We start from the raw sequence: 23,364 nt of genomic DNA, 5'->3' as shown, positions 1-23,364 counted from the left end.
AAAAAAAAAAAAAAAGAATCAGTTCTCTCCTTCCACAGTATCCTAGGGATGTTGCCCCAATCCCTAATTTAGATGTTGTTTCAGCAGATGGACTATTACCATTTGTCTCAGGTGTGTTTGTCTCCTTTTCCACCTCTGTTGGAGTAGTTGTTTGCATGTATGTACAGCTTGACTCCGCTGTCTTCACTCAGTATGTGTGAGCCCTGTACACACACACACACACACACACACACACACACACACACACACACACACACACGCATCACCCGAACAGGTGCCAGGATTCTTGGGCTTGTTCCCCAGTTCTGACTTTTGCATATTTGCAATCTGGTCATTTAAGTTCAATATATTTAGTAAAGCCAGTCATGTGAAAAGATAAACCAAAAAAATAAAAAAATTAAAAAAAATAACAGTTCCCGTCACCTTGGGGAAGTGAAGCTTCTGTGAGCTCATCACCGCGGAGACAGACCACTCAAGAGTTCTTCTGGACTTCCCCCGCCTCCCAGGAGTGAATAATGTCTCCATGGTCTTGAACCACTAGGTTTGGCCCCTCCCAGCTGAGCTGCCCTGGGGGAGGGGAACTGGCCCCCAGCAATTTGCTCTCAGTAAGAAGTCAGCAAGAAGCCAGGCAGTGGTGGCCTACGCCTTTAATCCCAGCACTTCGGAGTCAGAGGCAGGCGGATTTCTGAGTTCTAGGCCAGCCTGGTCTACAGCGTGAGTTCCAGGACAGCCAGGGCTACACAGAGAAATCCTGTTTGGAAAAACCAAAAAACCAAACCAAACCAAGCAAGCAAACAAACAAACTTGTAAACTGTAACAAGTAAACCATAGATTTAAAAACATGAAAGTAATGATACATTAAGAAATTGCAGCAAATGACTTAGATCTCAGTTCAGATAAACTTTTTGTTTGTTTTAGGGGACAGGGTCTCACGTAGCTTAGGCTGCTGGCCTTGAACTCTGTAGCAGGGGGTGACGATGAACTACTTATCGTCCTTCCGATGTTAAGTTTCCTCGGGGGTACAACCCCTTAAAAGGTTCTTATCCAAAAACCCATCTAACCTCGACCCAACTCCAGTCCTCCAGGCTAATAATACCAGGCTTCCCGCCATCTTTTCCAAATTTAGATGATATGAGTTCTAAAACTACATTCATTTGCAAAAGAAGTAAAAAGTAAAAAGGCTCAAGTTCAGCGAGCTCCAACACTCTACCGCGGCGCGGACTTCAGAGGATCGCGCCAATGAGGAGAGGCCGCCTAGAAAGTCGTAAAAGCCAGCTTCGCCATCCGCTCTTTTACGACGTCAGGAATGCGCACGCGTACGCGCTATAGGACTACACCTCCCAGGAGTCTCTTTACTGCTTCTCAGCGGGGAGGGAAGCGGAAGACTACATTACCCAGCAGCACCTCGACGGCGACATTGGATGGGCCCTCCGATGTACAAGGATTCGTCCAGAGGCGGCCAGAAACTGCGCGGTGATTGGTCCAGCAGCCCGTCAGTTACTGGCAAGTGCAGTTAAGTTTTGCTGTTGGGCTACACTGAGAGGGAGGGAGAACTGAGCTTGAGGAGCCCGGCCGAGCCTGAAGTGTCAGGTGAGTGGACCTCTGGCTTTGCTCTCTTCCTGGTACTCTCGGGGGCCGGTACCCCCACTCCGTGTGCGGCACACAGAAGGGCAGGTAGCCACGTGGAGCGGGGACGGACATCACGTGGCACACCTGACCCCAGGAGCATCTTCAGAGGCTGGGAAGGCGAATCCCTCCCACCACCACCATCGTAGGCATTTGCACATGGGGTGTCCACTGCCCCGGACTCACGGAGAAGCCCTCCCCACCTCACCCCACCCCCGGTACGCTTGGACTGTGTACTCACGCGGGGCTGTCTGCAGAGCTCCTCAACAGATCACATGGCCTCTCGGTTAGTCACCGAAGGACACCTGTCCCCTCCAACCCCCCCGACAGTGGAGTCTGAGGTAGAAACGGGGCAGGATGAAAAAACTCGCTTGCACCCCATCACTGCCACTCAGGTCAGCAGCTTCGCTGTCTCAATCCTGCATTTATATTTATTTATATTATAAAACATTTTTATCTGTTTAGATATTAAGACTATTTAGTGCACAAAGATTTTTGAGTAAATAGGAGATTAATTTTTCCCTTTATTTTGTTACTGGTTCGACACTGTGTAACCCAGGCTAGACTGGAACTTGTTATGTTATTAAGGGTGACCTTGAACTCTTTGTCCTCCTGCCTCCAACTTCCCAAGTGCTGGGATTACTACACTGTCTTGCTGGTTTTTGGAGACTGAAAACAGGGCACGTTACCAAATGTAATGCTTTCCTAGCCCGGGTTTTAAAAATGTCTGTTTGCCGGGCGGTGGTGGCACACTCCTTTAATCCCAGCACTTGGGAGGCAGAGGCAGGCGGATTTCTGAGTTCGAGGCCAGCTTGGTCTACAGAGCGAGTTCCAGGACAGCCAAGGCTACACAGAGAAACCCTCTCGAATGTCTGTGTTTTTGTAGTTTTCTGGAAGACAAACATTTTGAAAGCTTTTTAGGTGTGTATGACTTATGGTCTTCGTCACTTAATTTGATGAGCAGTTTGAGCCAGACACTTACAAGGGAAAGCTGAGTTGGTACTTATTTCATTTAAAAGTATTTTTACTTTTATTTTTCTGTGAATGAACGTTCTGCCTGCATGTATATCACCACATGCATGTCTGGGGCAGGAGACTGCCAGAAAGTCTCAGATCTCCAGAGACTGGAATGACTGCCGTGAGCCTTCTTGTGGGTACTGGGAATCAAACCTAGGTCCTCAGAGCAGCAGCCAGAGCCTGGGGTAGCACACACCTTTAGTCCCAGCACTGAGGTAACAACCCAGAGACAGGTGGGTCTCTAAGTTCGAGGCTGGCTTGGTCTACAGAGTGAGTTCTAGGATAGCCAGGGCTACACAGAGAAACCCTGTCTCGGAAAAACAAAAAACAAAAAACAACAATAACAGCAAAAGAGCAGTGGCCAGTTCTCTTAACCACTGAGCCATCACTCCAGCCCTGGAGCTGATGTTTTAAAAGCTGCCTGTGGTTTATGGGAGAGCCAGAACTTGAACACCAGTTTTATTTCCTTTACATTTATTTATTTGGTGGTGTGTGTGTGTGTGCATAAAGTCATACACATATCACACGGAGCATGTAAAGGTCAGAGATAGCTTTCTGGAGCCAATTCTGTTCTTTCATCATGTGGGTCTCAGGGATGGCTCTCAGGTCTTCCGGCTTGGCAGCGGGTCCCCTCCCCTGCTAAAGCCATCTCTATGCATACAGGCTTTTCTTTTTTTGTGACAATGGGTTTATAAACGCAGGGCTTTGTGCATAAAAGGACTCTATCCTGAGTTCTACCATGATCAAACACACTCTCCCCTTTTGATGCTCTTGTACATGCTTGGCTAGCATTTTGCTTTATGTCTGAATTTCTGAATTTCTTGGTTTGAGGTCTTATATAGCCCAGGCTGGCTCCCGGACATCTTGCCTTTGCCTCCTGTGTGCTAGGTTACAGGTGTGAGTCAGGACTTTCCTTTTTAGCCTTTGTGTTAAGACAGCCTTTCGCACTGTGTAGTCCAGGCTGGCCCTCCCACTTGGTCCTTCCGCCTCAGCCTCCCTAGGAGTTAAAACCCAGTCTCCTGGACCTGTCTCCAGCAATGCAGAACTGCTCGTTTCTAGACATCCGAACCCAGCAGCCTCTCCCACCTCGAGTTTGGCTTGAAGGGTGCAGTTCCTGGCTGGGCTTATAGGCAGGCTCTAGCTTCCTGGCTTCTGTGGACAACGAGCCGGGACGCCTGCTTCTCTGCTTTCTCTTCTTTCCCTCCTAGACTGCAGGAAACTTGAGACCATGAAGGACGACTGAGCAGCCGTCACCTCTAAGAGGGTTCAGTGACTTAGTCCTCTGCCCTGGTTTAACCCGACTGACTCTCCCAAGAGAACCTTCTGGAAGGGTTCCAATGTGGATGAGAGAAGGAGGGGAACCGAGTGACCTGACCTCCTGGTCACCTCCTTGTCCCAGCTGTGGTTAATTTGGTCTTTCTGAGACTTGTCTTTTAGGTGTTTTGTTTGTCACTTTTGTTTTGGGGATGCCCTAGTTAAAGTTCTTCACTGTGAAGCGACACGTGACCACAGCAACTTTTTGTTTTCAAAAAGTTTTTGTGAAAAAGTTTTGTTTTTCAAGTCATGATTTCTCCATGTAGCCCTGGTTGCCCTGGAACTCAGATCCACCTGCCTCTGCCTCTCCAGTGTGTGTGTGTGTGTGTGTGTGTGTGTGTGTGTGTGTGTAAGGGGTGGTGGTGATTCAAGGCATGTGCTGGGTCTCACAACATTATAAAGAAAAGCATTTAAATGGGGGCTGGCTTACAGGTCAGAGGTCTAGTCCATTGTCATCATAGTGGGAAGCATGGTGGGGTATGTAGACAGGGTGCTGGAGAAGGAGCCAAGAGTTCTACATCTGCATGAGCAGGAATCAGGAAAAGAGAAAGACAGACAGAGACAGACAGACAGACAGACAGACAGACAGACAGACACTGGGCTTGGCTTGAGCTTCTGAAACATCAAAGCCCACCCTAAGTGACACATTTTCTCCAACAAGGCCACACCTATCCTTCGGGGCACACACCTCCCAACAGTGTACCTTACTATGGGCCTATGGGTGCCATTTTCATTCAGAACACCTCAAGAGGGCCTTTTTGCTATATTAGCTGTTGCTGGCCTGGAATTTGCAGTAATCCTCCTGCCTCTGTCTCAGGTGTTGGGTGGGATTACAGTTGAAGGAAACATGAAGAAGGCACTTGGTAGTGACTTTGGATAGTGGTAGCTTGACTAGAATTATATTTTTAATTTAATAAAACAATTTAGATTCATTTATTTCATGCATCTGAATGTTTTGCTCACATTCATGTACGTATGCACACCGTCTGCATGCTTGGTGCCTGTGGAGGTCAGAAGAGGTATAGGATGGCCCAGGATTGGAGTTAAGGGTGTTTGTGGGCTGCAGTGTGGGTGCTGGGAATCAAACTAGGTCCTCTGCAAGACTAACAAGTGTTCTTAATCTCTAGGCCAGCCCTCCAGCCCACACTGGAGTTTTATTTTTAATGTGTGTATGTTGATAAGTGTTAATATGTGTTACTATGTATGTGTGTTGCGGATGTGGGTGTGTCAGTCCCTGCATGCACATATATGCAGGAACCCTTAGAGGCGAGAAGAGGGCGCTGGATCTCATGGACCTAGAGTTAACAGGCGTTTGAACTATGTGGACCCTGGGATCTGAATTCTAGCATCCTTGATTAAGCAGCAAGTGTTTTTAACTGAGCCACCACCCCTGGTTTATGATTGATCTTTTCTGTTACTGGATGTGGAAGGTACAATGTTTAAATAAAGGCCATGTAGGCTTGCATGGGGTTGGAGGGGAGGGTGGAATGGAAGGGAGGGGGGTTGGTTTTTGTTTTTGTTTTTGAGACAGGGTTGCTCTGTACAGTCCTAGTCATTTCTGGAACTTGCTCTGTAGACCGGGCTAGCATTAAACACAGAGATCCAACTGTCTCTGCTTCCCAAGTGCTGAGACTAAAGGTGTGTGCCGCCACTGCCCTGTTCCACAGACTTACATTCTAATCATGGGAGCACAAGCAGCAGCACCCCGCGGCCAGGCAGTGGTGGCGCACGCCTTTAATCCCAGCACTTGGGAGGCTGAGGCATGCGGGTTTCTGAGTTCGAGGCCAGCCTGGTCTCCAGAGTGAGTTCCAGGACAGCCAGGGCTACACAGAGCAGCATCCCACAAGGAGTAGGGCTGGGAAGGGAGGGCTGCTGTAAGGCGTTGTCACCCAAGAAGAGGCCCTAAGGACATTATCTTTACTTTGTGGCTTTTACACTTAGCCTGATACTCATGGACGTTGGACGGAGCAGAGGCAGGGATGGTTGGCTACGATGCCAAAGCAGAAGCTAGGAGTAACTCCAAGTTGGAGGTGGCGGTGGCGGGATCAGTGTCAGGATTTGTCACCCGTGCCCTGATCAGCCCTTTGGACGTCATCAAGATTCGCTTCCAGGTACCCTTTCCCGCTATTCCTCGTAATGGGCTCGGGGGCGGGGTTGGTGCCAGCAAAGGCAGTTCCTAAACCTCTAGTTCTGCCAAGGTGAAGTATTTCTTTTCCTTCAATTCTCCCCTTGTCAGTTACCTTATTCCCTGACCTTTTACACTTTAATCCCTAGCTCCAGATTGAACGCCTCTGTCCAACTGACCCCAATGCCAAATACCATGGAATCTTCCAGGCGGCCAAACAGATTCTGCAAGAGGAAGGCCCAAGAGCATTCTGGAAAGGCCATGTTCCAGCCCAGCTTCTGTCCATAGGCTACGGAGCTGTCCAAGTGGGTATCAGGGAACCTATCATGAGCTGGTCTTGGGGTCGCCTTGCTCCATGGAGCAGAGAAAGGGTGAGGCAAGTCAGGATATTGCTTTTGATGGCAGTCCCCACCTGCTCTAACCACCCGAGGACCTTCTCAGTTAGATACACCTTAGGCCTCCTCTCCCCACGTCCTGCTCGCTCCCCCCTCCTGACCCTGTCCCAAGTGGTACTCACTGGCACTCCATTTTTCTTCTTTCAGTTTCAGATTACTTTTTGTTTATTTCTTCAGTGGCGAAGCGGGAGGCATGCTTGCTAAACAATTCCTGCCAGGGTATCAAGGTCAGAGGGCAGTTTACAGGAGTCAGTTTCTCCTTCTGTCCTTCTGTCTCCTTCATCCTGTGACAGGATTCTATTGTCTTTCTGATTCTCCAGAAGAGAAGGCTGTAGCAGAGCAGATCCTTGGGGTTACTGGGGGTTTGTTTTTTTGTTTGTTTAGTTTGAGACAGGTTCTCTCTATGTAGCCCTGTGTATTCTAGAACTCTGTAGAACAGGCTAGCCTACAGCTCAAAGAGATCTATCTGCCTCTGCCTGCCAAGTTCTAGAATGAAAGGCATTCAGCACTGTGCCTGGTTAGGGCCCAGGGGTTCAAATTCAGGCCATCAGGCTTAGCCGCAAGCACCTTTACCCACTGACTCATTCGTTTTTTGGAAATAGCCCCTTCTCCAGCCACTTCACTTGGCTCACTGGGAAATGACAAGAACACAGCAGGTGCCACAAGGTTGGCCGGACAGCTGCCATGCCCCTGACTGTTCATGGTGGGGTGAAGAGCACACAGCTTGTCACTTCTGACGCTCCATGCTCTAACTGAGCACTGTTGTATGTCAAGGTGTCCATGGGAAGCTTTGGCAGGAACAACAGTAATGTCACTGCAGCCCGTGGGCCTGACCCATCACAGTCATCCTGTGAGGTAGATCTGATTGTCTCTGTCTTCTACAGAAGTGAAGGCTGTGCCTGAGGGTGTCATTCACAGGAAGATGACAGACAGGCAGCCAGTGTAATGGAGGAGCATGGAGCTAAGGCGGTGCATGACTTGCACAAAGCAAAGCCACTGAGTAAATAACAAGAGAAGGGGCAGGACCTCCTCATGGAGCCGGGGTCTAACTAACAAGAGAAGAGGCAGGACCTCCTCATGGAGCCAGGGTCTAACTAACAAGAGAAGGGGCAGGACCTCCTCATGGAGCCGGGGTCTAACTAACAAGAGAAGGGGCAGGACCTCCTCATGGAGCCAGGGTCTGGACATCTTTTTTTGTTTTTTGTTTTTTGTTTTTTTTTTTTTTTTGGTTTTTCGAGACAGGGTTTCTCTGTGTAGCCCTGACTGTCCTGGAACTCACTTTGTAGACCAGGATGGCCTCAAACGTCCTGCCTCTGCCTCCCGAGTGCTGGGGTTAGTGTCCTGCACTGCCATGCCCAGCTATCTGCTGTATTGTTTGAAACGGCTTCTCCCTAACCCTGGAGCTCACTGAATTGGTTAGACTGGTAGACCAGCAAGCCATATGGATCCCTCTGCCTCTATCTCTACCACCACTAGCTCTGGAATTGCAGGCATGTATGGTGGCACCCTGCTTTATATGTGGGTGCTGGAGCTCAAATACTTTACCAAGTAAGCTGTTGTTGTTGTTTGCTCTTGTGTGTATGATTGCTACTCAGAGCCTGTGTTGGCAAGTGACCTCCCACTGAACCACACCCTAGGCTGATCCATTTCTTCCCTTTCTTTCATTTTTAGATATTTTTCAGTTATATGTATGTGGGTGGGGGGTGTCTATGTGAGAGCTGGTGCCTCCAGAGACATTAGATCCTCTGGGGCAAGAGGTACAGGTAGCGGTGAGCTTCCAGGTGTGGGTGCTAGGAACTGAATTCTGCTCTTAGTGCTGAGCCATCTTCCCAGCTCCCTTTCTTAGTCTGGACACTTGGCTTTACTCAAGTGGTAGGAAGTGCATCATCTCTGCTGTGCCCACAAGGTAAAGTCCAGAGACTGGTGCGGCTCTTCTCCTTCCCGCAGACTGTTTCCTCATGTCCTCAGTGGCTTCCCACTTCCTTTTGCAGTTTTTGACCTTTGAAGAACTGACTGAACTGCTTTACCAAGCCAACCTGTATCAAAGCCACCAGTTCTCGGCACACTTTGTGTGTGGTGGCCTGTCTGCTGGTACAGCCACCCTCACCGTGCACCCTGTGGATGTCCTGCGCACCCGCCTTGCAGCTCAGGGTGAGCCCAAGGTGAGCAATCCGGAGCAGATGAGGGGAGCCTAGCCGAGGAGAGCTCAGGAGTTGGGGCCCCTGTCCTTTTAGGAGGCAAAGCTGGGGCACCTTGCCTTCTCAGCACAGAAGCTGGTTTATATGGCTTGTAAATAACCCACACTCGCAGGGGTCCGTTTTCCCCTTAGCTCGTAGCCTTCCAGGGAGATACAGCCTGCAGGAGCAAAACAAGTGTCCAGCAGCGGGCCGTGTGAAGGCAGGGCCGTGTGGAGGCAGGTGTCTGGTGTCCAGCAGCAGGCCGTGTGGAGGCAGGGCCGTGTGGAGGCAGAGCCGTGTGGAGGCAGGCGTCTGGGGACTGAGGAGAAGGCCGTACTGTCCTCAGGGTTGAAGAACATGGTGTGGCTGAGTCAGTGTCTAGGAAGAACTTACTGACAGCATCGGGCCAAGCCTTTTGTCTTAGGGACATTTCCTCATGCTGTGACCAAATACTCTGACAAAAGCAACTTAGGGGAGAAAGGGCTCACCTCGACACCCGGCTGGAGGAGAAGGGGCTCACCTCGGCTCCCGGCTGGAGGAGAAGGGGCTTACCTCCGCTCCCGGCCGGAGGAGAAGGGGCTCATCTTGGCTCCCAGCTGGAGGAGAATGGGCTCATCTCGGCTCCCAGCTGGAGGAGAAAGAGCTCACCTCAACTCCCGGCTGGAGGAGAAGGTGCTCACCTCCGCTCCCAGCTGGAGGAGAAGGGGCTCATCTCGGCTCCCGGCTGGAGGAGAAAGAGCTCACCTCAGCTCCCAGCTGGAGGAGGGCGCTGGCCATCCTGGTGGAGAATCTTGTTGCTTTTGTCATTTGACCACCACATGTGTACAAAATGTGCCCAGGCCCACACAGAAGAACTAAGCATAGTGGCTGCAGAAGTGACTTAGTGGCTTAGAGCACTGGCTGCTCTTCTAGAGGCCCAAGTTCAATCCCAGCACCTTCAGGCATCTCACAAACACCTGCAGCCCTAGTCTCTGGGGATCCAAAGCCACGTTCTGGCCTCCGCAGGTCCTGCACGTGAGACGGACATACCTTGAGACAAAAATCCTGTCTCTGGCCTTCTGTTGCTGCAGTGAAACTCCGTGAGCAAGCACAAGTTGTGGCAGAAAGGGCTTATTCATCTTATACTTCCACATTACCATTCATTATCAGAGGGAGTCAGGATAGGAGCTCACACAGGGCAGGAACCTAGAGGCAGGAACTGATGTGGAGGTTATGGGCAGGATGGGGGGCCTGCTTGCTGGCTTGCTACTGCTGACTTGCTCAGCCCGCTATTCTTTTATTTATTTATTTATTTATTTATTTATTTATTTATTTATTTATATAAGTACACAGTAGCTGACTTCAAACACACCAGAAGAGGGCGTCAGATCTCATTACGGTTGGTTGTGAGCCACCATGTAGTTGCTGGGATTTGAACTCAGAACCTTTGGAAGAGCAGTCAGTGCTCTTACCCGTTGAGCCATCTCTCCAGCCCCCTCAGCCTGCTATTCTTATAGAACCCAGGACTACCAGGGATGGCCTCACCCACAACAGGCTGGGCCTCCCCATCAGTCGCTATAGCCTTGTCTCATGGATGCATGTTCTCCATGGAGGTTCGCTCCTCTCAGACAACTCTAGTTTGTATGTCAAGTGAACATAAGGCCAGCTAGCACAGCACCCACACACATAAAGTCAAAGCTGTAAAAGTTCGTTTAGAAATATCGGTAAGGGTGTCTCTCGTCTGTCCATCCTATGGCTGCATTGGTGGCGAGAGGACATTTGGTTTAGAAATGGTTCTGGTTTTGCTCGGCTTCTGTGTTACTCAGGATGGAGACTCCGATTGGAAAACATTCTAATGATGTTTTGGTTGCAAATGCAAAGTCCTGTAGGAATAGTGTGGACAGGATTGGGGCAGAAGAGCCAAAGAGCTGCATATGATAATTCACTGGAGAACTGGGGGGTTGGGGTGACTGCCCTGGGGGAGAGACGGGGTAAGGGTTGAGTAGGTCTCAGCTGTGTGGTGATGCTGGGCTAGAGAGACGGTGGGGGATGAGAACCCAGCTTGTCCTGTACTTCCTGACCTTTGGTTAAAGATTATAGGAAGGAATAGGTGGCACTGTATCAGGTAGGGGATCAGTGACACCCCTGCTATAACTGCAGGGCATCATTCTGGGCCCCAGCACAGCTGAGAAACAGTCACTCACACAAAAGTCCTGAGTCACCAAATTCTCAAACAGGCCAGCTTCCCCTGGCGTGCCCTGCCGTCCACTCAGAGTAACCTGATGCTAGCCTATGGGGCATTTCCCATCAGTCTGCACCCTGCTCCTTGCCTTACTGGGAAGGATTTTGAAATGAACTGTCCACTCTTTGTGGTGTTCTTGTTTATGAAATCCATGGGAGACTTGGGCAGGTCTTTGTAGCTAGTGGCTTTCACTTGAGCCCTGGCACAGTGGCCTCCAGAGGTCAGGTGGCTCCCTCTGCAGTCTACAGGGCATGTACTTTTAAAGTACTTTTATTTTATGGGTATGGGTATTTTATGCCTATGCATTATGTGTGTCGTGGAGGCTCTCTGGAGCCCATAGAGCCAGCCGCTCTGAGTCCTGGGCACTGAACCTTGGTCCTCTCCAAGAGCAGAAGGTGCTCTTGTCTGTTCTCTTGGGTGCAGGGCACATCTATTTATATGCTCATGAGAAAATAACAATTATGGAAGCTTCTAGAAGGAAAGTGGTCAGAAAGCCACACCCTTTTTTTTGCTTTGTTCAGTTTGGAGGCAGGGTCTCCCTAAATTGCTGAAGCTGAGCTTGAGTTCTTTTTTTTTTTAAGATTTACTTATTTATTTTATGTATATATGAGTACACTGTAGCTGTACTGATGGTTGTGAGCCATCATGAGGTTGCTGGGAATTTGAATTCAGGACCTCTGCTCGCTCTGGACGGCCCCGCTCGCTCCGGTCTAAAGATTTATTTATTATATCTAAGTATACTCTGTCTTCAAAAGAGGGTGTCAGATCTCATTATGGATGGTTGTGAGCCATGATGTGGTTGCTGGGATTTGAACTCAGGACCTTCGGAAGAGCAGTCAGTGCTCTTAACTGCTGAGCCATCTCCCCTGCACACACACACACACCTTTTTTTTTTTTTTTTTTTAATTGAGACACGGTTTTGCTATATAGACCTCGCTGGCCTAGAACTTGCTATGTAGATCAGACTGGTCTTGAAGTCATAAAGATATACCTGTTTCTCTGCCTTTTGAGTTGCAGGATTAAAAGTGTGCCACCATCTAGGCCCAGTTGGCCTCAAACAGTTTTAAGACTTTGGTTTTGTGTGTATGGGTATTTTGCCCACATGTATGTCCATGCACTGTGTGTGTCCATGCAGTGTTCACAGAGGCCAGAAGCAGTTGTTGGGTACCCTGGAACTGGAGTTAATAGACAGTTGTTAGCTGCTGTAGCGGTGCTGGGAACTGGGCCTGGAAGAACAGCAGGTTCTTTTAATTACTGAGCCACCTCTCCTGTCCCTGGCCTCAAAGGCTTGATCCTCCTGCCTCTGTCTACTAAATGCTTAGACTACGGTGTGTGTCACCACACCCAGCTGTGCTTTTGAATTGTTTTGTTTTGAGATAGGGTCTCATTTAGTCCAGGCTGGCCTTGAACTCCTGATCCTCCGGCCTCCACCGGTCAAGTGCTAGGGCTGCTGCATTACACCACGCCACGCCCCTACCCGGCCACGCCCCCCACCCCTTACTTTTATCTTTAGTTTTTCTAGACTGAAGAGGAAAAGCTAGGCAAGGAGCTAGGTTTTAGATAAGAAAAAGGCATCTGGGCTGTTCTTGGGCAGAAACCGCCTCCCGAGGTTCACTCACACTGTGCATGTGCATGGGCAGATCTATAACAATATGCGAGAGGCCATACGGACCATGTATAGGACCGAGGGCCCCTTCGTCTTCTACAAAGGCTTGACTCCGACGGTGATCGCCATCTTCCCCTATGCGGGCCTGCAGTTCTCCTGCTATCGCTCCCTGAAACGTGCCTATGACTGGCTCGTACCACCAGACGGCAAGCAAACAGGTGAGATGCCCACAGCCTAGCCTGGGCCACAGCCTAGCCTGGGCCACAGCCTAGCCTGGGCCACAGCTTCTGGGAGCTGTCAAGGCAGTGCATTTCCTGATTGTCAGCCGCTGGTTCTGTGGCAGAGCTAGAACAAACAAGTCCTGGAGCTTAGAGGGAGCTCCCTTCCAGCTCTTCCACACCTCCCTGGTCTTCCAGTGAATGGTCCTGCTGTCCATTTTTTTTTTTTTTTTTTTTTTTTTTTTTTTTGTCAGAAGCCCAACTTACAAATTGCATTTTTTTTTTTTTTTGACAGGGTTTCTCTGTGTAGCCTTGGCTGTCCTGGAACTCACTCTGTAGACCAGGCTGGCCTCAAACTCAGAAATCCACCTGTCTCTGCCTCCCAAGTGCTGGGATTAAAGGCGTGCATCACCACTGCCCGGCACATTTTTTTATTTTTATATTTTACTTTTACTTCTGTGGTTCTTGTTTGGAGGGGGAGGGGCACAGTGCTCCCACTCTTATTTTGGGACTCACAGGCTCTGTACCTCCTGGTGGGAATGACAGCACAGTGGACCTTGCTACAGAGCTGGCTAATGTGCCTGTGGTCATTAATGCTGCAGGGGCTGTGTGGCTCTGCAGTGATCAGGTTCCCTTTGAAAAGCAGGAATGCTTGTGGGGTTTCGTTCTGTGATGGAGTATGTATGTGAGTATTGTCTGTCTGCATGTATGTCTGTACTATGTGTGTGTGCGCCTTTGCCCTTGGAGGCAAGAAGAGGTATTTGGATCCCCTAGAACTGAAGTTATTGGCAATTGTGAGCCACCATGTGGTGCTGGGAGTGGAATCCAGGCCCTCTGGAAAAACAGGCAGTTCTCTTAACTGCTGAACCACCTCTCCAGCCCTGGTTTATTATTCATGTGTGTGTGTGTGTGTAGGGGAGGGGTACCCAAAGAGGCTAAAAGATCCCCTGGAGTTGTAGTTACAAGCCATTGTGAGCTGCTTGATGTCAGTGCTGGGAACAGAATTTGGTTTCTCTGGAAGAGCAGCAGGTGCCCTAAAACCCTGAGTAGTCCCCTCTCCCCCTCCCCTGTCACGTTGTCTTCCCTCACCCTTCTTAACATGGTGTCTCTGGCTCAGGGAACCTTAAAAACCTGCTTTGTGGTTGTGGCTCTGGAGTCATCAGCAAGACCCTTACGTACCCCCTGGACCTTTTCAAGAAGCGCCTGCAGGTGGGCGGGTTCGAACATGCCCGATCTACCTTTGGCCAGGTAAGCCATCCTGGGCAGCTGGGTCGTAGTGGACAGGGAGCTGGCAGTAGTGACCCCGTCCCTGCTCCGGTCTTCTGTCCCTGCTCTGGTCTTCTGTCCCTGCTCTGGTCTTCCGTCCCTGCTCCGGTCTTCTGTAGCTTTATTTCTTTGTATAAACACACCTGTACATTTTTACAAGAACAAGGTTAGCTTGGTGGTGGTGGTGCACACCTTTAATCCTAGCACTTGGAAGACAGAGGCAAGAAGATCAATAATTTTGAGGCCAGCCTAGTCTACAGAGCAAGTTCTAGGTCACCCAGTGCTACACATGGAAACCCTGTCTCGAAAAAAAAAAATTAAAAATAAGGTTACACAATGCTAGATTTTGTAACCTTATTTTTCTATCTACCAAGGCATCCTGAAGAGAGCATTTGAATTTAAATTGGGAGAACTGGCAAGAGCCCAGGACAGAGGCTCTTTTCCTGATGGAAACTAGTGTGATCTAGCTGGAGGGACGGAGGAAGGGGGGGGAGAGGGAGAGAAGGGAGAGAAGGGGGGAGGGAGGGAGAGGGAGGCGGGGGCACTCCTGGAGGACCAATGGGAGCTAAATGTTGAAATGCCTTGAATGGGAGCCAGACTTGGAACTTGGACTTGATGCTGGATGGTGTCCAAACATCAAGTGTCCTTGGAGCATAACAGAGGGAGGGGCTTGGGGACATAGGCCAGGCTAGAGGTGGGCACAGGTTAGGGATAATCTCGTGATGGCCCTATTCAGACCTGCTGCCCAAGGGGAACAAGATAATGAGGTGAAGACTCCAAGATGGGCCAGAGCTCTTACTGCACCATGGAAACCAGTCAAGTACTTCCTTACCAGGAAGGAACGCTCTCTAGCTGCTGCCCCAGGCCCTCCTCAGTTACAGCATGAACTAGAAAGAAGAACCCGCACATCCAGGCCCCGTTCATCCCGAAAGCAGTTACTGGGAGTTGCCTTGTGCTGGGCAGTCCTGGTTTTAGACACTGCTTCCTCCTCAGCCTCCACCTTCCTTCCCAGGTGCGGAGCTACAGGGGCCTCCTGGACCTCATGCGGAAGGTGTTCGAGGAGGAAGGCACCCGGGGCTTCTTCAAGGGCCTGACCCCCAGCCTGATCAAGGCTTCGCTCTCCACTGGCTTCATGTTCTTCTGGTACGAGCTCTTCTGTAACCTCTTCCACTGCATAAGGAAGGAAGACAGATAGTTGTGAGGCCTAAGGAGGGCCCAGCCACACTCGGCTCTGAGCTCATACTGAACAATGGCCGCTGCCTGCCTGGCCTACTGGGCCAGCTGCTGTGAGCATGAGGTCATCTAGAGCTGAAGGAAGGCAGAAGGCAAGGGCCTTTGCTGAGCAGACGGAAGAGAGAAGGGAGTGCTTGCCCTGTAGAAAGAAAGCTGTGCTGGAGGAGCCTGCTGTGTGCGTCTCACCTCCTAGCAGCCCGACCCAGAAGGAACTGGCCATCTTTTTATGCAGTCCTGGCTTTGGGGAGATCGCTCCCGGTCTTGGTAGGAGCACACTGGGGTGCAGATGGATGAAGCTGGGCTCTTTGCACAATTCTAACCTCCACAATTTGGTCTGCTTTCTCCTGCCAACTTATTTAATAGACATTAAAGTAAAAGGCGAGTTCCTTGTGTTACTCCTGTAGCTTAGGAACCACATCCCAGCTGGGGGAGGGTGATGGGAGGGGCCTTTCTGGCTTACAGCCCTGAGGTAGCCATGTTGGTCAGCTCGGGGGGGGGGAGCCCTAATATGCGGGTAGCTCCTGAACTCCCAAGCCCAGACCTTTATGTCTGTGAGGCTCCGACAGGAAGGAAAGAAACTGAGACAGAGCCAGCTCCCAGGCAGGAGGCAGGAGGTGAAGAGGATGTGCTGAGCGGCAGACAGAATGGCTCCCTCTCACTGGGGTGCTGGGTACTCACCCAGGGCCATCATCAGCTCTGCATGCTTGCTGCACACTCACATCCTCTGATCCCAGGTGGGCCTCAGCCCCACAGCATGGGGATATCCAACAGCCTGGTGAGACGTGGTTGGCATCCCTTAGCAGAGCCAGGGGTCAGACATAGGTCTCTAGATGACAGGCACGATAGAAGACTCACATGACTGTCGTCTTTCCCATGCTCAAGCCTAGCAATGGGGCTGGTCTAGAGAGGGAAGGGAGGGGAGATTATTTCTTGACTTTGTGGGATTCCAGCCCCTGCCATAACTTGGATTATAATGCCTGCTGGGAATGACCCTGATCATGGAAACTGGGACTCTGCCCTGCCTGTCAGTTCCACTTTCGCCTCTGTGGTCCCCTGTAGCCCTCCCATGGTGGTTGAACCTTTTCTTTTTTCTTTCTTTTTTTTGTTTTTTTGTTTTTTTGTTTTTGTTTTTTTGAGACAGGGTTTCTCTGTATAGCCCTGGCTGTCCTGGAACTCACTCTGTAAACCAGGCTGGCCTAGAACTCAGAAATCCACCTGCCTCTGCCTCCCAAGTGCTGGGATTAAAGGCATGCACCAACACCATATAAAAGGTTGAACCTTTTCTGATCTTGGCTCTTGATTCTGAAGACCCAGGGACACTTGGAAGGGCTTCTGAGACGGGTGGGCTGTTGGCTTCCTGGGCTTGGAGCAGCAGGAGTTTTTTGTGACCCTGTTCCTGGAGAGATGTGAATAAATTTATATACCAGAGAAGGAGGTGATTACAGACTATTGCAAGGATATTTATTACCTTTCTTAGGGCTTCTACTGCTGTGATAAACATCATGACCAAAAAACAAGTGGGAGAGGAAAGGGTTTTATGTGGCTTACACTTCCACATCACTATTCATCTCCAAAGGAAGGCAGGATAGGAACTCAAACAGGGTAGGAACCTGGAGCCAGGAGCTGATGCAGAGGTCATGGAGGGGTGCTGGTTACTGGCTTGCTCAGCCTGGACCACCAGCCCAAGGATGGCACCATCCACAACGGGCTGGGCCCTTCCCCATCAATCACAAATTACGAAAATGCTCCACAGGCTTGCCTGCACCAGTATCTTAGGGAGGCATTTTCTTAGTTGAGGTTCCCTCCTCTCAAATGACTTTAGTTTGTGTCAAATTGACATAAAACTAACCAGCACACTACCAAAGTCCATCGAGGTGAGCCAGTGAGGTTCCTTGGGGTTACTTATAGGAGCAGAAATAACTCAAAGACAACAGCATCGCTCAAAGCTCAGCCTAGCATGAAAGCTGGACTCATGGAGCACACTGTGCAGTCTGCAGGCAGCCCAAGAGACTGGAGAGTCCTCCAGGCAGCTCAGTTGGTCCCAGCCTCTTCAGGTTAACCTGAGCAGTCTCAAGAGTGTGCTGGGCAGTCCAGCTCACGCTGCTGCTTCTACGCGGGTGTGCACTTAGCTCGCTTGAGAGCAATTCGGCAATCCTCGATGCTTTTACACCTTAGAAGGGAGGGGCTTCCAGGAGCCTGTGAGTTGTTCACCTCCTTTACTTAGAACGTGTTTCTCCTTTATCTTAACCTGGAAGGATCAGGGTCGGCTGTCTGAATTTTTTTCTTTTTATGAAGTCTTATCGAAGTAAATTCCGTGCTCCTCATTACCCTGCCCTCTGGAGCTTCTTGTACGGCCACAGAGTTCTTTTTTTGAATCTCTTACCCTGGGTGCTGTGGCAACTCTTAAAACAGCCGCGAACTTTGGCTCCTGTGCGCACCAGTGATGCTCCCGACCGCCCCACCCCTCCCCCGGAAGGACCCAGGCCTTTCTCTTGGCTGCCTCTTTGATTTAAAACTTATTTTGCCCTGAGTGTCAGGAGAGGGAGTTGCCAGGGTGCGGCTCTGCCCTAGCCCTCCGCTGTTACCGGCCAAAACCCCGACGACTACGCCCCGCCTCCCGGGCAGGCCACGCCTTCTTCCTGAGGCTCCGCCCACGCCGCACGGCCGGGGAGTCTCTGACCTAGTTCACCTGAGCCGGGCAAGGGACATGGTGACCCCGACGCGGGGTGCGACCCGGCAAGACCAACGACTTCATGCGAAACGCAGGGCAGGTCCGGTCCAGCGCTCTGAGGCTTCCGCGGTCAGAAGCAAGGCGGAGGTGCGCCGGGTGGGAAGGGGACAGGGGCCGGTGAGCTTTCAGCGCGCGGCGGTGACGGTGTCGCGGTTGTAGGGTGCAGATCCGTCTCCGCGCCAAGCGAGGGAGCGGCCGGGGCGGCGGCGGGGTGCGGAGGTGAGGGCGGGCCGTGGCCGGCAGGCGGCGCTAGCGAGACGGGCTCAGCCGTCGCGCCGTGCCACGCCAGGCGCGCGCCGCGCGGCGCCCCAGACGCAGGCGCCCTCCCACGCAGGCCAACCCTCGCCCAACGGCTGCAGGGGTGAGCGCTGTAGGCTGAGAGGACTGGCTAACGCTTGGAGAGAGGGGCTCGGAGCCCTGCTGGTGTCAGGATCTGCGGCTTGGACTGAGCCAGCATCCTCCATGCTGGATGATTCGGGAGAGTCTGACACACCCAGTTCAGTATTTGCTCTCCTAGATTGACCCTGATACTGACTGCTAATAGCCCCGACCCTGCTGCGACCTTAGGTGGATTCCCGCTTCATTTCTCATATGTGATCCCAGAAGCCTGGGTTTCCTTCAGCTGAGCAGCAGGTGTCTACTTGGTACCCGAGTACTCCACGCGAAGCCAAGTTTAGTGGGCACTCAGCCAACCACTGAATGCGACAGAAAGCCCAGTCCCGCCTGTCCCAAGGCCTGGTCTGCCCTGCCCTGTGGCTTCAGGACTAGAATCCAGAGCTTTGTGATTCACACTTGAAGCCTCAACCGTCTTTGCTTCTCAGGTGCTGTCATTAGTTTCAGGCCAGTGAAAACCTGCCGGGCCTATACCGACATGGGTGAGGCCAGTAGAGATGAGTATAAAATCCAGTCTTTTGATGCAGAGACGCAGCAGCTGCTCAAGACCGCGCTCAAAGGTGAGCCTGCCACCCACCACTTAATATGTGTCAAGTTGACATAAAACTATCCAGCACACTACGAAAGTCCCCCTGGGTGAGCCAGTGAGGTTCCCAGACCACACATTATGTTTGGGTCCGAGCCGCGATGGGGGCCGAGGCCCAGAGCCAGGCAATGTCCAGGTGTTCCTTGGCTAATTCTGAATGTGAGTCAGTCAGACCTAATTCTCGATGTGAAGACACGCTACATTTAAGCCAGTATTCTGGAGAATGAATCACAGAGTTCTAAGATCATAAAGCCTTTTAAGTACCCGTGAAAGAACACTGCTTTCTCTTTAATGTCTTTGCATTTGGTGCAGTCAGCACCTTGAATGGACAGAGGTTGGGGAATCAGCCTGGCAGAGGGGAAATGCAATTGCCTGGCCCCTCTGTCGTAACACTCAGGACAGAAGTTTGACAGAACAATTAGTGATTGCTGTCATGTGCTAAGCTAAACACTTTGGAGAAGTCTCCATACAGCTGCTCAGGTCTGGAGCCTCTCTGTTTAGAGAACACACAAGCCACATACATGGTGCATGCCTGTAATCCCAGCAGATTACAGAGGTAGGAGGATTAGCACAAATTCAAGGCCAAACTGCTCAACACTGAGAGTGCCTGTGGGAGGAGAGATGGCCAGGCAGGGTAGCCGGGGCTACAAAGTGAGATGTCATCCAGATAAAACAGAAAACCATAAAGAACACTTGATTTGCAGAAGACCTCAGAGAGGCTCAAGACCATGGTAACTCAGTTCCCAGGATCCCATGCCATCCTCTGATCTCCCGTACCAAGCAAACACATGGTGTGCGTACATAGATGCAAGCAAAATATTTGTACATATGACATGAATGAACCAAAAAATTACATGGTGAGCTCTGGCCAGCTAGAGCTAAATACCAAGACAAGACTATCTCAAAAAAAAAAAAAAAATGGCCGGGTGGTGGTGGCGGCGGCGCAGGCCTTTAATCCCAGCACTCAGGAGGCAGAGGCAGGCAGATATCTGAGTTCGAGGCCAGCCTGGTCTACAGAATGAGTTCCAGGACAGCCAGAACTATACAGAGAAACCCTGTCTCGGAAAAAAAAAAAAATGTTGGTGAAGTCTTGGCAGTTAGTGTACACCCATCAAGTCAGTGCCAGAAAATAAAAGATGCGTAGCCTGAGAAACTACGATTGTACTTTGGTCTCCTGCAGCCTCCTAATCCTACATTCATTTATTTATTGGCAAGGATTTCTCCCTGACTGGCCTACAACTCAGAAATTGGCCTGCCTCTTCTGCCTAAATATTGGGATAAAAGGTTTGCACCATTCCTGGCAGAATACAAATACTCTTTTGTTTGTTTGTTTATGTGTATACCTACTTGTCCACCTGTGAAGCACACATATGCTGTGCCTGTGGAGGCACAGGAGGGTGTCAGAGCCCCTGGAGCTGAAGTTGTAGCTTTCTGGGAACGGCCAGCCTGGAAGCTGGGAATCAAACCTGGGTTCTCTGCAAAGCAAGTGCTCTTACCACTGAGACACTGCTTTACCTGGGGTCCAGTGAGCTGCCCTGGGCTTGCTTATAGCCATCTCTGGAGAAGACATTTTTATTGGTTTGGTTGCTTTATCTCTAGTCTTTGGTCCACACATAGTAAGCATAGTGCATGTTCCCTAAATTACACCCTTTACACCTTCAACTTTGGTTTTTTGTTGTTGTTTTGTTTTTTGTTTTTGTTTTTTTTTTTAAAGACAGGATCTCACTATCTCTGGCTGACCTGGAACTTGCTATGTAGACCAGGCTGGCATGTCTCTACCCCTCAGGTCATAGGATTATAGGTGTTCACCACTCAACCCACGTCCTTTATTTTGAGACACAGTCACATGTAACCTACGCTATCTGGAACTCTGTCTTTAGGAAAATACCTAATGTCTTGATATTTCTTTCTTTCATTTCTTTCTCTTTTTTTTTTGTTTTTTGTTTTTTGTTTTTTGTTTTGTTTTGTTTTTCGAGACAGGGTTTCTCCTGTATAGCCCTGGCTGTCCTGGAACTCAGAAATCCACCCACCTCTGCCTCCCAAGTGCTGGGATTAAAGGTGTGCTCCACCACTGCCCGGCAGTCTTGATATTTCTTTTTTTTTTTTTCCTTTTGGTTTTCAAGACAGGGTTTCTCTGTATAGCTCCAGCTGTCCTGGAACTCACTCTGTAGACCAGGCTGGCCTCGAACTCAGAAATCCTCCTGCCTCTGCCTCCCCAAGTGCTGGGATTAAAGGCATGTGCCACCACTGCCCGGCTCCTTTTCTGTCTTAAGCATGTGATGGGAATGCCCTATTTATTACAGCTATCTCAGTCCTCAGTTGTGGTGGTGCTTGACTTATTCCCAGGACTCAGGCTGCAGAGGCAGGTGGATTTCTGTGAGTTTGAGGACTGGTCTACATAGTGTGCCAGGGCTAGCCAAGGCTACTACATAGTGAGACCCTCTCTCAAAGAAAAACAAAACCCACTTCGATCCTTAGCAGATGGAGGCAGGTGTGATTAAGCAGGCGGGTGTAGACTCCCCTCCTGTCTCTTGCCCAGATCCAGGTGCTGTGGACTTGGAGAGAGTAGCCAATGTGATTGTGGACCATTCTCTGCAGGACTGCGTATTCAGCAAGGAAGCAGGGCGGATGTGCTACGCCATCATTCAGGTTGGGGGGCTGGCAGAGAGGGAGGCTGCCTTGAGGATGCCACCTCAGGGTCAGGCACAGGCTAGCCAGCAGAAGATACACGGGTGTCTAGACAGAAACAGGCTGGGGCAGGTAGTGGCCAGCGCCCTGCTTACAACCCTCTCTTCTGGCACACAGGCAGAGAGCAAGCAAGCAGGCCAGAGTGTCTTCCGCCGTGGGCTCCTCAACCGCCTGCAGAAAGAGTACGATGCCCGGGAGCAGCTTCGAGCATGCTCCCTGCAGGGCTGGGTCTGCTATGTCACCTTTATCTGCAACATCTTTGACTACCTGAGGGTGAGGCAAGGAAGTCACCTTCGAAGCAGTGAAGGCCTATGTCCCAAGGCCACGCTGGATGGCTCCCAAGTGTCACCAATGCAGCTTCCCTGGTGCCTTTGCTCTCCCCACAGGTGAACAACATGCCCATGATGGCCCTGGTTAACCCTGTCTATGACTGTCTCTTCCAGCTGGCCCAGCCTGAGAGTCTGAGCAGGGAAGAGGAGGTGAGTGACCGTTGACAAGGCTGTGGAGCCCAGCCTTGGAGGGCACTGCTCCTCAGCCAGGTGCCCAGCAGGGGCAGCCAAGGCCTGTAGGCATCACAAGACAAACTACAGTGGCTGGAATTTATCCAGCACATGGAGTCCAAGGCTCCACTACTGGAGCCTTGTGCTCAGAATGGCAAATGCTGTGGCCAGCTGTGGGCACAGATGGCCCAGAAACCAGCTAAGAGTCAGGGGTATACACAAGGGGAGGGTTAAGCAACAGTTTGTGGAAGCTGGCCTGGTTTGGAGTTCAGCCTGGTCAGAATGTTCTGGACAAGTCCCTTCTGGTAAGATTTGGGCCATGCCCCCAGGTGTCAGAATGGAGGTGCTGCCACACCTCCATGCCATGTTTCTCTTCCCTCCGGCTGACCTGGCCTTCCCACTGCCCCTGCAGGTGGATTGCCTGGTGCTGCAGCTGCACCGGGTTGGGGAGCAGCTGGAGAAGATGAATGGGCAGCGCATGGATGAGCTCTTTATCCTAATCCGGGATGGCTTCCTGCTCCCCATAGACCTTAGCTCCCTGGCCCGGCTGCTGCTGCTGGAGATCATTGAGTTCCGGGCAGCTGGCTGGAAGACCACTCCTGCTGCCCATAAGTATTACTACAGTGAGGTTTCTGACTAAGCTAGGCTCCACCCGCCTTCCTGTGACCCTCCTTTCAAGCTGGCACCAGAATCCTTGCCCTGGTCCCTTCTAGACTTTTCTGACTGCTGCGGTTCTGCCCTCTTCCCTTCCCTCACTCGGAGTTGTAGAGTTGGCTGAAGACTGTCCTGTTTTCCTCTGCCTTCAAGCCCTGTTAGCTTCCCACCACCTTCCATCTGGGCCCAGCAGGGAAAATCAACTAACAAACACTGAACTGTGTAACCACTGGTGCAACACAGCCTTGGTGCCTTCGTTTTCCCATCTGTAAAACGGGCAATTAGAGCCATTGGTGGAGTGCTTTGGGATGTTCAGGGCAAGTTACAAAGAGAAAGGGTGTTTTATATATTTTATAGAGACTTTTGTGGAGATAAGCCTGCTTCCTCCAGTCACAAGTGACTGCCTCATCTAGTTGGGATGGGGGTTTTCTAATAAATCTTTTCTGAAACCAAACTTTTTTTTTTCAAGATTTACTTATTTTTTATTTATACGAGTCCACTGCAGCTGTCTTCAGACACACCAGAAGAGGGCATCGGATTCCCGTTACAGATGGTTGTGAGCTACCATGTGGTTGCTAGGAATTGAACTCAGGACCTCTGAAGGTCAGTGAGTG

General features: G+C 50.7%; 2 protein-coding genes and 2 long non-coding RNA genes across 7 annotated transcripts; 2 read left to right on the top strand and 2 right to left on the bottom strand.

Annotated features, from left to right (window-relative positions):
- The first annotated feature begins 1,134 nt into the window (after positions 1-1,134).
- Positions 1,135-15,580, top strand: Slc25a19 (solute carrier family 25 member 19). 3 transcript variants are annotated; one of them, XM_031354862.1, is made up of 7 exons: positions 1,148-1,590; positions 5,899-6,068; positions 6,232-6,387; positions 8,469-8,639; positions 12,516-12,699; positions 13,817-13,947; positions 14,978-15,580. In XM_031354862.1, the coding sequence occupies exons 2-7, from the start codon at positions 5,937-5,939 to the stop codon at positions 15,158-15,160; spliced, it is 957 nt and encodes a 318-aa protein (XP_031210722.1). In that variant the 5' UTR covers positions 1,148-1,590; positions 5,899-5,936; the 3' UTR covers positions 15,161-15,580. The 3 variants fall into 3 exon arrangements, with proteins under 3 accessions (XP_031210720.1, XP_031210721.1, XP_031210722.1); XM_031354860.1 differs by lacking the exon at positions 14,978-15,580 and having other exon boundaries at positions 1,135-1,590; positions 13,817-14,151; XM_031354861.1 differs by lacking the exon at positions 14,978-15,580 and having other exon boundaries at positions 1,137-1,503; positions 13,817-14,151.
- Positions 13,115-14,878, bottom strand: LOC116079130. The gene is made up of 2 exons (XR_004113771.1): positions 14,798-14,878; positions 13,115-14,108 (listed from the first exon to the last, which is right to left on the bottom strand). It is a non-coding gene; the product is annotated as an uncharacterized LOC116079130 (long non-coding RNA).
- Positions 14,920-18,247, bottom strand: LOC116079128. The gene is made up of 4 exons (XR_004113769.1): positions 17,879-18,247; positions 16,477-16,594; positions 15,877-16,098; positions 14,920-15,135 (listed from the first exon to the last, which is right to left on the bottom strand). It is a non-coding gene; the product is annotated as an uncharacterized LOC116079128 (long non-coding RNA).
- Mif4gd (MIF4G domain containing) lies at positions 17,835-23,204 on the top strand. Of its 2 annotated transcripts, none has more exons than XM_031354865.1 (6): positions 17,835-18,016; positions 18,751-18,882; positions 21,448-21,557; positions 21,714-21,869; positions 21,983-22,075; positions 22,509-23,204. In XM_031354865.1, exons 2-6 carry the CDS (start codon positions 18,801-18,803, stop codon positions 22,734-22,736), a joined length of 669 nt encoding a protein of 222 aa, XP_031210725.1. In that variant the 5' UTR covers positions 17,835-18,016; positions 18,751-18,800; the 3' UTR covers positions 22,737-23,204. The 2 variants fall into 2 exon arrangements, with proteins under 2 accessions (XP_031210725.1, XP_031210726.1); XM_031354866.1 differs by lacking the exon at positions 17,835-18,016 and adding an exon at positions 18,273-18,290.
- Positions 23,205-23,364: the final 160 nt, after the last annotated feature.

Source organism: Mastomys coucha, unplaced genomic scaffold (assembly GCF_008632895.1).
Source record: "Mastomys coucha isolate ucsf_1 unplaced genomic scaffold, UCSF_Mcou_1 pScaffold5, whole genome shotgun sequence".
NCBI classification, from domain to species: domain Eukaryota; kingdom Metazoa; phylum Chordata; class Mammalia; order Rodentia; family Muridae; genus Mastomys; species Mastomys coucha.
This window is presented reverse-complemented; position numbering and strand designations above follow the sequence as displayed.

Excerpts from the sequence above, each read along its gene's own strand:
- Slc25a19 (XM_031354860.1), top strand. The coding sequence starts at position 5,937 with ATGGTTGGCTACGATGCCAAAGCAGAAGCTAGGAGTAACTCCAAGTTG. Across the intron at positions 8,640-12,515 it reads CAGCTCAGGGTGAGCCCAAG|ATCTATAACAATATGCGAGA; the intron begins GTGAGCAATCCG and ends GTGCATGGGCAG. Across the intron at positions 12,700-13,816 it reads ACCAGACGGCAAGCAAACAG|GGAACCTTAAAAACCTGCTT; the intron begins GTGAGATGCCCA and ends TCTCTGGCTCAG.
- Mif4gd (XM_031354865.1), top strand. The coding sequence starts at position 18,801 with ATGGGTGAGGCCAGTAGAGATGAGTATAAAATCCAGTCTTTTGATGCA. Across the intron at positions 18,883-21,447 it reads GCTCAAGACCGCGCTCAAAG|ATCCAGGTGCTGTGGACTTG; the intron begins GTGAGCCTGCCA and ends TCTCTTGCCCAG. Across the intron at positions 22,076-22,508 it reads GTCTGAGCAGGGAAGAGGAG|GTGGATTGCCTGGTGCTGCA; the intron begins GTGAGTGACCGT and ends CTGCCCCTGCAG.